At 33.3% G+C, this 13,204-nt stretch overlaps 2 protein-coding genes and 4 non-coding genes across 6 annotated transcripts in view; 5 read left to right on the top strand and 1 right to left on the bottom strand.

Moving 5' to 3' along the window:
* Positions 1 to 2,819: 2,819 nt before the first annotated feature.
* On the bottom strand, positions 2,820 to 7,558 carry LOC140060762 (protein ARV1-like). Its single transcript, XM_072107105.1, has 6 exons — positions 7,415 to 7,558; positions 6,918 to 7,037; positions 6,486 to 6,636; positions 4,983 to 5,064; positions 4,423 to 4,571; positions 2,820 to 4,059 (listed from the first exon to the last, which is right to left on the bottom strand). The coding sequence occupies exons 1-6, from the start codon at positions 7,544 to 7,546 to the stop codon at positions 3,941 to 3,943; spliced, it is 753 nt and encodes a 250-aa protein (XP_071963206.1). The 5' UTR covers positions 7,547 to 7,558; the 3' UTR covers positions 2,820 to 3,940.
* A 347-nt stretch (positions 7,559 to 7,905) lies between these two features.
* Positions 7,906 to 8,026, top strand: LOC140061376 (U5 spliceosomal RNA). Its single transcript, XR_011847427.1, has one exon. It is a non-coding gene; the product is annotated as a U5 spliceosomal RNA (small nuclear RNA).
* Positions 8,027 to 9,233: 1,207 nt separating this feature from the next.
* On the top strand, positions 9,234 to 9,354 carry LOC140061379 (U5 spliceosomal RNA). Its single transcript, XR_011847430.1, has one exon. It is a non-coding gene; the product is annotated as a U5 spliceosomal RNA (small nuclear RNA).
* Positions 9,355 to 9,985: 631 nt separating this feature from the next.
* On the top strand, positions 9,986 to 10,105 carry LOC140061377 (U5 spliceosomal RNA). The gene has a single exon (XR_011847428.1). It is a non-coding gene; the product is annotated as a U5 spliceosomal RNA (small nuclear RNA).
* Positions 10,106 to 10,987: 882 nt separating this feature from the next.
* LOC140061380 (U5 spliceosomal RNA) lies at positions 10,988 to 11,108 on the top strand. The gene has a single exon (XR_011847431.1). It is a non-coding gene; the product is annotated as a U5 spliceosomal RNA (small nuclear RNA).
* Positions 11,109 to 11,739: 631 nt separating this feature from the next.
* LOC140061326 (WD repeat-containing protein 27-like) overlaps positions 11,740 to 13,204 on the top strand; it is a 62,124-nt gene continuing 60,659 nt past the window's right edge. The window contains exons 1-3 of the mRNA XM_072107835.1: positions 11,740 to 11,758; positions 12,462 to 12,606; positions 12,917 to 13,058. Coding sequence (XP_071963936.1) covers positions 12,475 to 12,606; positions 12,917 to 13,058 — 274 coding nt within the window. The 5' untranslated portion in view covers positions 11,740 to 11,758; positions 12,462 to 12,474. The remainder of the gene's footprint in view (positions 11,759 to 12,461; positions 12,607 to 12,916; positions 13,059 to 13,204) is intronic.

The following is a 13,204-nucleotide window of genomic DNA, read 5'->3' as shown; positions in this document are numbered from 1 at the left end:
GTAAAAACATATCCACAAATGTTATGACTAGATGTTATTTTAAATCACACACCAATTAAAAATATTAACTGCAAATGTGAAAACACATACAAATGTGAAAACTCATACAAATAAATAACTACAAATATATAACAAGTATCGCCAGAATACTAATATTATACAGATATTGACTGTTTAGAGGTTAAATATAAGATTTGACATCCCCGAGGGAATGATATTAATTAACAGAATACTAATATAATAAGATATAATTACTCAATTATAATTAAAACACAATCATCTTTACTACTTGAATATAAATATCTATAGTTTATAAATCCCAGAGATTATTTACACTCTGATAATTGCCTAAATTTAGTACCCTCACTTGCCGGTACAGATTTCATTCATGCATTTAAAAACGAAAATAAATCAACCATATCCACCTCCCTAACTTCCTTTTGGCGCTGACAATGTTATTTCCGTAATGACATATTCTGTCTATTTGCAGTTTACTTCCTGTAGGTCAACGTCTTGACGGTTGTTTTGATGCTCAGTGACATGCAATGATCAATTTTTTTTAGCAGAAGTGCACAAAACTAATTAATGAGCCATGCAGAGAAGAATTTTGCATCTCGCAATAGTCAAGTAAAGTGGCCGAGTGGTTAAGGCAGGGGTGCCACAAACCATAGCCATAAAATAAGCACAGTTGCAAGGCTCTCCTCAACCAAATGTCTGGTGGAGGTCCAGTTACATCTGGCTCATGTGTAGAATCCAATGCATCTTTCAAAAGAGTAGGGGATTCCCCAGGTGTACTGGTCCATCTCAGCCCATGTTGTTGTGGACAGACGAATAAGCGTCGTTTGGTGGCAGCTGTATGACACAAAGAGAAGAAAGTTGTGTGTCGTCCACACATGTGCGCAATTCAGTGCAGTAGGTTGCAAGTCACAGCTTATTTCCCAGAATCAAAGACCTTTTAAGAGGAAATCAAAGATATAGAATGGAGATTAGCAGAGCAGGTAGATAAACCAGAAAAACAAAAGATTATAAAGAAAGAAGATAGAGAAATGACATCACACAAAATGTTGAAACATCAAATTGGAAAAGATTGGAAAAATGGAAAATTCTGCGAGAAGTCTTCACCTCACAGCAGTTTTTTTTCGTCTTGTTTAAACAATTTCCTGTTTATCTTGATGTCTTTCCACGCCATGTAGCTTTTTGATCTTCCCTAAAAATAGTGAATCATTGCAGAAATGGCAGTGGCATGAGTCATAATTACCCATGGACGTAAAAATGGGGAAACATGCCAACATATACAGATCTAGAAGAAGGGGAACAAAGTTGACAAACTTGGCAACAATCTGTCTTTATGAATATGAGTATTTGAAAAAGATCGAGTGATGGAAGTTACCATTTCTGTTCTGAATTCTGTAACTTTATGCCTCAATGCCAATTAATTTTTGCACAATATCATCATCAACATCAAAATCTTCTGAATAAGATCCAAAAATATTGAACTTTTGTGTGAATAGTACAGTAATAATTGTATTGGTTTATTTATTCTTTCCTTTGGCTGGATGGTATTTTTAATCACTCAGTTTTGGAAAATATCTGCTTCTTTTGTTTTATTCTTTGAAGTTTTCCAATTTGGAACTTAAGTAATGTCAGAATATCACATGTCATTCTGTTGTTTCAAAGCTGATAAGTTTATTACAGCTTTTAATTTGCAATATTAGCCTCCTAAGACTTGTCATTTACTCCACCTTGTCCTGGGGGCAAGGTGGATGTACATTATTTCAAACTTGCCTCAATGTTTAACTGCATGATAACTTACACACACTGCTTTTTTTCAAAGAAACTCCACACAAGAGCAATGCTACAGCACTGTACAACAAGTTTTGGAGCTGTAGCATGGTACTGTAGTTAACAAGCTTGCCTTGCAATCCCAACGTCCAGGGTTCAATCCTCACCTACAGTAGTGACATAGTTGTAACTCACATCTTTTGCAAATCTTCTCCATAAGCCTAAAATGAGACTTACTTTATAAGCATGATCAATTATAAAATAGTTTATCTATCCTGTAATTCGCGAGTTACTTGCTGTTGGATGTGTTTAAAATATTTAAAAAAAGTTGCTTTTCTAGTTAAAAATCAATAACTATTTCAATAGCAAATATCTGGTTTACATGCTACGATTTTAAATCATTCTTTAAAAAAAAGATATATGAATTGCCTGTTGATACATATGATAGAAACAATTCATAATTTCCATATCCGTTGGGTAGATTGAATTGCCAATAGGGAGTTATCTATTAGACGGTGAACACCACAAACTTGTACTAACAAACACATCTAGAAATTGTCATTTTGTTGGAACATTGACAATACAGGTTTGGTTATATTCTCACATGCAATGACTAACAATGAGCAATATTGTAGTCATTCTGAATGTACTCTTATCAGACAAGGACATTTTGTGAATCATGTTTTTTAAAAATGGACTTCCCGTAAAAAAAATATTTTAGAAATATTTAATTATTTATTGGTGAGTAAAACCAGGTTATTAGTTCTGTTCTGTTCTGTCATTCAAAAGATGATTAATCTGATGTTTTGTTTTAATAACTAGTATGGATTTGTGACTTAAGCTCTGTCTACACTATCAAAGTTTATGTGACCAAAAAGTGTGATGTGCCCAAACATGATAGTGATATGACATCATCATGTCCATATATGGGCACATCACATAAAGTTTAATAGTGTGGGGTATGACCATCAATATTTCATAAACAATAATAAAATAATTATTCTTATATGCATAAAAGCAGGTTCTTAAATTAAAGTAAAAGAGAAATTAAAAAGATAAATGACAAATATTTTGTAGTGCACTGTTGGATTGAGGGTGATAAGCCAATTCCACAATGTTGGAGCTGCCAAAGAAACTCTCTTGTCTTCCTAGTCTTTTGTTGAGCCAATTCCACAATGTTGGAGCTGCCAAAGAAACTCTCTTGTCTTCCTAGTCTTATGTTGAGCCAATTCCACAATGTTGGAGCTGCCAAAAAAACTCTCTTGTCTTCCTAGTCTTTTGTTGAGCCAATTCCACAATGTTGGAGCTGCCAAAAAAACTCTCTTGTCTTCCTAGTCTTTTGTTGAGCCAATTCCACAATGTTGGAGCTGCCAAAGAAACTCTCTTGTCTTCCTAGTCTTATGTTGAGCCAATTCCACAATGTTGGAGCTGCCAAAAAAACTCTCTTGTCTTCCTAGTCTTTTGTTGAGCCAATTCCACAATGTTGGAGCTGCCAAAAAAACTCTCTTGTCTTCCTAGTCTTTTGTTGAGCCAATTCCACAATGTTGGAGCTGCCAAAGAAACTCTCTTGTCTTCCTAGTCTTTTGTTGAGCCAATTCCACAATGTTGGAGCTGCCAAAAAAAACTCTCTTGTCTTCCTAGTCTTTTGTTTTGTCAGTTTAAGAGCAAAGCTTTTGTGGTGGTTTTTTTGGTCTGTTTTCTTGAATGTTTACCCTCATATATTGCTAAAATTGTTTTGCTGTTTTGACATACAAAAGAAGTATAAACTCAACATTTTATTACCAAAGCATAGAAAATTAATGTGCATAATAGATATGCATAATTTACACATGGTATGTATATAAACTAATCTGTACAGGCATCAATGATGCAAATACTAGGAGGCCTTAATACTGAACAAATGGAAAAGATGTACAGTTTAATATTTGTAACCACTGTCCTGTGCTTTGAAAGTTGTCTGGTTATCCTACTGTTACTAGGACAACTGGGCAGTATCGTAGACCATTCAATGATACAACATCACATTTGAGACTGTAGTTACACTAATCTGTCTATGATAGTATGAAAATCCATTTTCTTGTGTTCAAATTCATCGATTCAATTTGGTCGAATTGTAAGATATTTTTCTTGTACTGAAATTGAATAATCCTGTCATCCTTCATCCAACCCCAATGAGGTATGGTAGCAGTAGCGGGCTTGTTGTCGCAACGAGAGTCTCAAAACCAAACGCAATCAGAACAATTGTAATCGCCAACAGAACGCTGCTATTTAAAATAACTGAAATGAGATAAAAAAAAACATTTATGATATTCAGATATTGAAATATTCAAACTGTATCTTTGACTCAATATCGAGAACAAAGTGTTCGTCATCGTTGCTCATTGCTCTTTGTGTTTTCCATCGTCCAAATTTCTTTGATTGACAATGGATTTTGTGTCCAAATTTTTTCTCTGTGATTCCGTAAAAAAACAATATCAATTTTATGATTTGTTTATTATTTTATATACTGTCTTCAGTCATGAGGCCTTGAGAGTGGATGGTCTTTTCTAGATAACATTTTGCTAGAAAGTTTTATTGTATTCGAAAAACAATTCAGTCTGTCACCAGCAATCAAGTCTACGGAAGCATTTCATCACTTACTTTGAACTGACTGGGTACAAGACAATAACATGAACAGTCTAGTCAACCAAAGACAGCCAAGGCTATCTACTTGACCCCAGATGACAGCCGGGATGACGAGAAGTTTACCATAACAAGACAGAAGTAATGCTTTGTGAAGGCAGATATAACTGAAAATAGATCATGTGTTTTGAGTTAATTTTCTTGTAATAATAATTTATAATTTAAAAATACTGTGGAAAAACTGGAAATAGATCATGTGTTTTGAGTTAATTTTCTTGTATTAATTCAGAATTTAGAGAATGCATTTTATAATAACCCTGGAAACAGGTCATATGTTTTGAATTTGTTCTCTTGTAACAATTTATAATTTATAAAACTGACTGTAGATCATATGTTTTGAGTTAGATATTCTTGTCAAAACTTGCAGAGAGGTTCAAACAAATACTGCTAGAAAAACTGGGTTCAACCCTGTACAGTATGTCAGTCACATCATAAAATGTATTTTTTATTTGGTACAAATAATCCACAACTCAGTTGAAAGGCTAAACCGAATTTATTTTAAAATAATTTTCACTTACTCTTTCTTTTCCATTTGTTCATTTCTTCTCCAAAACAAAAAGCTAACGGATAACATTACACAAATTAAAAACACCATCAACTCTATAAAAAAAAGTAATTGTTTTATATAACTTTATATTGAATGAATTTTTATTGTGTAGATCAATCAAATAGTTTTATCCAATAATGATCATTGTACATGCTATGTCAATCAATGAAAGTTTAGACAAAGTTTTTTTTGCAAAAGTGACCATGTACCTTCAATAGTAATCGAAAAGGAAATATATTGAGGACAACTGACCCCGGGGGAACATGTTATCCTTGGAGTAGTAGACCATGGGGTTTATACAATGTGAGGGTGCATCACATTTTTAAAACTTTGATCTGTTTACGAAGAAAAAGATAACTAGTGGGGGAAAAGAATCAGGAAAAGAGTCATTACCTCATTAGACCTGAAGGCAGTGTTTTGAACTTTCACGCATACCATACCAAAAAGACTGTCATAGACGCGTTCATATATAATATCGTGACTTAACTATCATGATCTATCATCATAGTATGTTTAGCATGATAATGAGAAACAGAACACATAGATCATGAACTATTTATGCTAATGAGAAGCTGAGCCAATAAGATTGTTTGCAAGAACTTTTACTAACTATGCTGATTGGTTGATCTAATTCTATGAATTGATCCACTTAAACTGTCAAAGGAAATCAAGTTTCTATATTTTAAGTGAACTAGGCTACATCAAGCCATTAACAAGTTTGGTGAGAAATGTTGATTTGCCAATTGTGGTGTTATGACATGGAATTCAGGAGGTTGAAGGAGGTGTTTGTTTGAGTGTTGAACAGCTGTATGGGGGCTTTTTAACATTTTAAAAGAAGACATTGTATTTATTTGCATGTTAACCATATTAATTTCTGTATCAGAAAGGTTAAAGCTATTAAAATAGTATGAAAGGCATTAAACAGAAAAACATGACTTTTGTATATTATAATAATTCTGATTCATAAGTGACTGTTGCGACATTGCACCAATGAGATTTCTAGCATAAATAAAATTTGTTGACAAACATCAGATGTTGATTAAGGTCAAAACATAATGTCAACAAGGTCACGCATAAATGGGTTAGGTCATGACATCACCATTGTTTAGTCATTAGTTGACTTTCCTGTCCAATTGCAAACTTTACGGAAGGTGAAGGTCTGTGTGCTGTAGAGGGCTGTTCGTATTCAAATTTAGAGGGCGCCAGATCTTGTCCCCACTTTTGAAAATAGAAAGAAAAGGAGTTTAATGTTTTCTATGGATGACCCCATTCCTTGTTGACCCCATTCCTTGTTGACCCCATTCCTTGTTGACCCCCACTCCCTTCCCTTTCCTGTTTTTATGTTGTAACAGTTTGAAACTAACCCTTTATACATATTGCTTATATCAAAGTCAAATAAAAAATTAACATGTATCAGAAAAACAATAAACCATTAAATGTCAAACTTATTATAAAATAAGTAAGTAAATTTTACCAAGAGCTGCAATCAGAAACATTGCATAGAAATCCCAGCGTAATGCAAACTGTAGAAACCGTTTTGAACCGTTTGTTTCGTCATTTTGCAAATGCGCCCACTTCATATAAGCATCACATAGTAGGTACACCACACACAGTTTCCATTGGAACTAGAAAATTGAAAATAATTAGTTTGTAATAAACATTTAAGTGCCTCCTTCCAATCATATGTCAACATTGCCATATCGGTTGGAGACTCCTGTATTGTCACCTGGCCTAAAAGCATTGTGCTCTTGGTTTTCCAAGTTTTCTCCTGGATGACAGAATCCACAATCACATTGCTTGTAACATTAGGCGCTTTATAAATCCAGGATATTATTATTAGTGAAAACAAATAATATCGTAATAATAGAAAAGATGAATGATTGTACCAACCCAAACTCTGCCCTACCTTTACTCTAGCATTGTATATGATGTGGCAATATGCCTCCTCTCTAAATAACAATGCATCAAGCAGGATGATAACAGGATCAAACTCTACATATTTATCAACAACTTTAGAACAAGATTCCTGCAAATAGAATACATTTATTTATTATAATTAAGCTTTGACGAAATTTAAGCTGGGTTGATAGAGGCCAACAAACATACATACAGTTACAGAACAGTAAAACACCTATATAGCTAGAGTGATATAGCTACTATTCTAATCTATATATTATAGGTCTGAGAAAGACAAACTGCTAAAAACACATCAAGATTAAATATAAACGAAATGCTAAGCTAGGTCTGGCTTATTTCAGGTCTACATTATGCTAGGCCTACAGCCAGTAGTTATGTAGTGATTTACTACTACTCTGGCGGCCTCCCTCCCTGCTGCCTGTATAATCAATCATGCCTTCGCTTTGTGGCCTAGCTTTTAATAACGAACATAAGTATCTTGCTTACACAATGACTAAGCTTGATTACATCTTTCAAGATTTCTCTGTACAGTTCATTGTTGGTTTGACCACAATTAATACACACAAATGAATTATTTTCTCTACTAATACGTCTTTTTTGTTGTAAAGTTTTCTCCATCTCTAAAATAATACGCATCAGTGATTTCGGTCACACATGGCGACTAAATCACTGATGCGTGCGATAATAAACAAACACCACACACAACATACTAAAACTAATTTGAATAATATGCAAATCATTTAAACATTGTTCAATTTTTAACTTTAGACTATTTAACTAACTACAATTAACATTATTCTGAATACAACAATTAGTTAAAACTTTTTCTAATGCTAAATTAGGTTTAACCTAAAGATAATTTACAATCTTCTACAGTTTTAGTTGGTTTATATCTGTATTTATATTAAACGAATAATCAAAACCTATATATTGCGATGTGGAATTCCATACATAAACTCTAAGTGACGTATGTCTCGTTACTCTGGTTTCTCTGCATCACGCATAAATCTTTCGCCTTTTACTAAAGATTTCCGTGTAGAGGAACAACTATTGAGTTTTAACTCAATTTTTCTCAACCCTTGTATTTGTATAAGGGTAATTTATAAAATAAAGATTAGAATAAATATATTTTTAATAAGTATACAAAAGATTTACTCGCATGGAGTCCAGGGAAAGGTGATTTGACTAGAATACCACGTGATGAGGACCTGTGTTGTAGGCATGACATCAACTTTGATCTCCGCCAGCAAATCCTAAGAATTCGGTGTAACTTTCTACTTTCCTTCTTGCAATTTATTTCTTTTAGGTGGGACTGATTACAAGGGTAATTTATGAATTTAAAAATAGAATAAATATCAAAAGATTGCATACAGCTCAGGAAAGGCCGAATTGATTTGACTAGAATACCAAGTGATAGGACCTGCAATGTAGGCCTGTTACTTTTTAATATTATGAAACATGCAATAAAAATCAGACATAATTCGGAAGTTTTCAAAATTGAGATTTTCACAAATACTAAAACTACATAATGCAAGATTTAAAATGCTGAAAAAATATCTTAATACAATGTCTACTTCCAGAGATATCTCAGTCTAAAGTTTTGGCTGTTACAATCAGTGTTTAAAGAAAAATGATTTTAAAGTTAAGTAACAGGAAATTACAAATACCAAAAAATACAGGGCGTTAAAGTCTACGCCTTAGCAAAAGGGTATTCTAATTGTTTTATTTCAATGAAACTTCGCACCTTCGTTAATTAACTTTTGTTCTATTATTATGCAACATTTTCACTAAAAACAAACGACTGGAACACTTTTAATTTAAGCATAAAACATGATTATTTAATTATTGTCAAGACAGCCTACGAGATATAGGCCTACATTTATATTTAATGGTGATTTGTAGAATAAACTTGATTTGGTTATTATGAAGCTACACAGTACCCATTATGATGTATTTTAAATTAAAATCATAGGCATAGCAAATTATCAATAATTAAAGTCTTTAAACAATTGTTTTCAACACAATATTGTACTGTATTCCATTGAACGCTCTGTTACGTAACAACGAACGCGATTTTCAATAACTATTTCAAATATGCAAATGAGGTCATGGTTTTTGTACTTTTTTCTCAATGTTTGGTTAATATTTACGTTACTATTTTTATAATAATGTGTTTAACCTATATTAAGATACTTTAGAGCTGTAGTGTTAAAACCCTCAATACAGGTTCACCAATTTTTCTATTTGAAACCTATTTATTTCGATAGGTAATTTTATACATATTCCCATTGTCACATGTTTATCTTTACTCTGGTTTTTCTGCATCACGCATAAATCTTTCGCCTTTTACTAAAGATTTCCGTGTAGAGGAACAACTATTGAGTTTTACCTCAATTTTTCTTAACCCCTGTATTTATACAAGGGTAATTTATGAAATTAATAATAGAATGAATATATTGTTTATTAAATGTACAAGATTTAATTGCATACAGCTCAGGAAAAATCGTGTTGGAATCATTGTAGAGGTCTAACATTAATATGCTGTAAATCAACGACTCAAAGTAAATTGTAACTTTTTTTGATCTCCCCAAGAAAATCTTAAGAATTCGATTTAACTTTTTGTAAAAAGTACTTGTCTAGCAGCAAAAGCAATACACAGAATAATTATAGAATGTTATTGTTGGCATGGTAACTGTGGCAAATCGTTGGTACGAGCAACGAATGTACGCAACACGCGGAAATCACGGGACGCACTACCCAACACGAAAACGTAAAATAGTTGAGAATTTCAAGAAAGCTTTGCGATCAGTAACTAAATAATATAAAGAAAGAGAAAAATACATGTGTGCTATGCAATATTCAGTCTTAATTCTTTTGTCAAGTATTAAAACTCTTACATTTTACACACTGGCAACACAATTAATTTTCACCTTGGAAAATAATTCGAATATGCAAATAAGCAGCATTGTTTCAACATATATACAGAGACAATTTGAAATTTATTTCGATAGGTAATTTTAATTATACATATTCCCATTGTCACATGTTTCTCGATCTTTACTCTAGTTTCTCTGCATCACGTATAAATCTTTCGCCTTTTACTAAAGATTTCCGTGTAGAGGAACAACTATTGAGTTTTAACTCAATTTTTCTCAACCCTTGTATTTCTACAAGGGTAATTTATGAAAGTAAGAGTAGAATAAATGACATGACGTCAACTTTGTTTTGTCTCCGCCAAAAAATCATAAGAATTCTGTTTACCTTTCTACTTACTTGTAATTTCTTTGATGATAAGTGGGATTGATTATCGTTAAAGTCAGGTTGCACCTTACTTTTCGTTTAAGACAATCCCATAATTGCAAATAATTTCGTATAATTATAAAATAGTACCTGAGATTTTGTAAAAGGTACTTGTCTAGCAGCAAAAGCAAAATACACAATGTAAAATAGAATGTTATTGTTGGCATGGTACTGTGGCAACTCGTTGGTACGAGCAACGAATTTACGCAACACGCGGTAATTACGCGACGCCCTTGATCTAAGCACGCAACGCGAACACGTAAAATAGTTTTGAGAACTTCAAGAAAACTGTGCGATCGATACTAAAAAATAAGAGAGAGAAAAATACATGTGGGCTATGAAATATTCAGTCTTAATTCTTTTGTCAATTTAAAAAAAATTCTGTCTTAAATTTTACGAAATGGCAACAAAATTGTCACCTGGAAAAATTAATTTTAGTATGCAAATAAGCAGCATTGTTTCAACAGTTTTCAACTTTAAATATTTAACCAAAATTATTCTTCTTACATAGGCCTACCATACAGGTCGTCATTGTAAGGTATTCTACTCACCTCCCTCATCGGAGTCAATTTTCATTTGTATAAATGAATAGTAAGTTTAACCATTTTTGTAATGCTACAGTTAGTTTATCTTATAACGCTTTTAAAATCTTTTACAGTTTCAGTTTGTTATATTTATTATTTATATTAAACGAATAACCAACACCCATCTATTGCGATATGGAATGACATACATATACTGTAAGTGACGTAATTGTTGTTACTCTAGTTTCTCTGCATCACGCATAAATCTTTCGCCTTTTACTAAAGATTTCCGTGCAGAGGAACAACTATTTAGTTCTAACTCAATTTTTCTCAACCCTTGTATTTCTAGAAGGGTAATTATGAAATTAAGAATAGAATAAATATATTTAAGTATGCAAAAGAAAATTGGCTCCGATGAGGGAGGTGAGTAGAATACCTCACAATGACGACCTGTATGGTAGGCCTATGTAAGTTACTTCTAAACATTGATTAGAATTTGTTGAGGGTGGGATTAGTGAGAAAATCGAAGTGAACGTTATTCCATAAGAGTTAGTTTGGAGTCAACAAAGTACATAGCAATTACATTTTTTTATTAAATAATATAGAAAGGAAATCGAACACAGGTAAGAATAACGAAAGAAGAAATGAAATATAGGCCTAGATGCGAGGAGGATCTGTGGATGCAGCGCGTTGCTGTGAGATTTTGGTTGGCGGAATTGGATGAAAAGTGTAATGAATTAGTATTATAAGTATTTTGCGTGAACACAGCAACTATAACTTTGTGCAATACCAATGTTTTAATATGTTTTTTAAATGAATTAAACAAAAGTCAGTTTTTTGGTGTGCTATACAAAAATAAATACGACAATTTGATTGGCTACTAAGTTTTTTGTAATTAGTTTTAAGTGAGGGCGTTTTCTTTTAAAACACAAAATTGAAAACAGGTGGTTTGTTGTGTGTTGTTATGGCTTAAAAAGGGTTGGTTTTACTGTGTTATCAGACAAACGTTTGTATTATATTCTAGGACTAGCATTATCTGTGCAATTTAAGAATATAAACGAATTTTATTTAGTAGGAAACCTACCTAACGTATAACTACTAGGCCTAGGCCTACTAGTAGTAGGCTAGGCCTGCTGCTGGCTATATCCTAAATAGGCTGCCCATTCAGACAGCGGCGGCACTCGCTCGGCGCCCTTCTCGGCTAGGCTAGTTACTCTAGTACTACTACTGTAGTAGTAATAGTAGGCCTAGTTAGTAGCCTAGCGTATAAAAGAGAGGCCGCATCCCTTACTTCCTAGTAATACTACTAGCCTAGGCCATATGATAGAGTTAAGGTATTTGATGTAAGAATTTTTTTTTTTATGTAGGCCTAATAAATTTAAAACTTAAAAAGGTGATACTGACTCTGATATGATACTTTTGTGATAATAATGTATTAATACTATTATTTTTACTCTTCTAATTTTATCTCGACCAAAATAAAATTTAACTAACACTAACAGAACCGGAGTGCGAGCGCTGCGGCTTATGTCGACAACGTGGAACCCCTTGTAACAAGTTGTGGTTACCCATACCCGTACCATACACTCAATGTGATTAAAAGGTCCAAATAAGTATTTACACAGAACACATTTAACTCAACTTCATGCGACATATTACAATAGCTATAATATTAGTTCTAGACAACAAATTGAATTATTTTCTGTTAGATATAAACTAAACATGGCTGTTCACAAATGGAGTATGAAAACATCAAGTGATGCTGTACAGTTAGCATGTAATGGAACATATGTAGCCCTGCCAATGGGCAGGACATCGGTGGCAGTATGGAGCCTGCAGAGCATTTCTTCAAAGGTAATATTGTTAAACATCAGGAAGGGAAACGCTGGATGAAAGTAATTTGTGTTGTGTAGCCCTAAAATGGTGTTTTTTCACTTCAAAACCAGTAGAATTATGTGGTATGGTCTGTAATGGTCATAGGAAAGGAATTTAGAGATAAGATCACAACTATCTCACAAACTCTAGCTGAGTTTTCCTGGAAATTTACATAAGCCTAAAAGTTTACTTTTAATAAAATTTTTCTTTTCCAGAACATAACTCTTAAATTAAGGAGCATTTTCAATGGAATAATATTGTGTTTACATTTTGTATTTTCTTCTACTAGCCTTTGGAGTTAGTTGGGCACAGCAAGCCAATCAGCTGTGTTTGCTTTGGCTCACAGCCTCAACCTCCTCTGCTATGTACTGCCGCACCAGATTACATCATAGTGTGGAACGTCCATAAAGCCAGAGCTTCATATGAACAAGGTAGTATACCTTAAAACCTTGAAAAGAAGGGGCTTCTTTTTTAGTAGTCTTGGCTTGGCTTCTTTTTTAGTAGTCTTGACTTGGCTTCTTTTTTAGTAGTCTTGGCTTGGCTTCTTTTCAAGATACTTTTGCAAACTAAAGAGGGG

Source organism: Antedon mediterranea, chromosome 10, assembly GCF_964355755.1.
Source record: "Antedon mediterranea chromosome 10, ecAntMedi1.1, whole genome shotgun sequence".
NCBI lineage: Eukaryota > Metazoa > Echinodermata > Crinoidea > Comatulida > Antedonidae > Antedon > Antedon mediterranea.
Note: the sequence above shows the minus strand (reverse complement) of the source record. Positions and strands in the feature narration are given on the sequence as shown.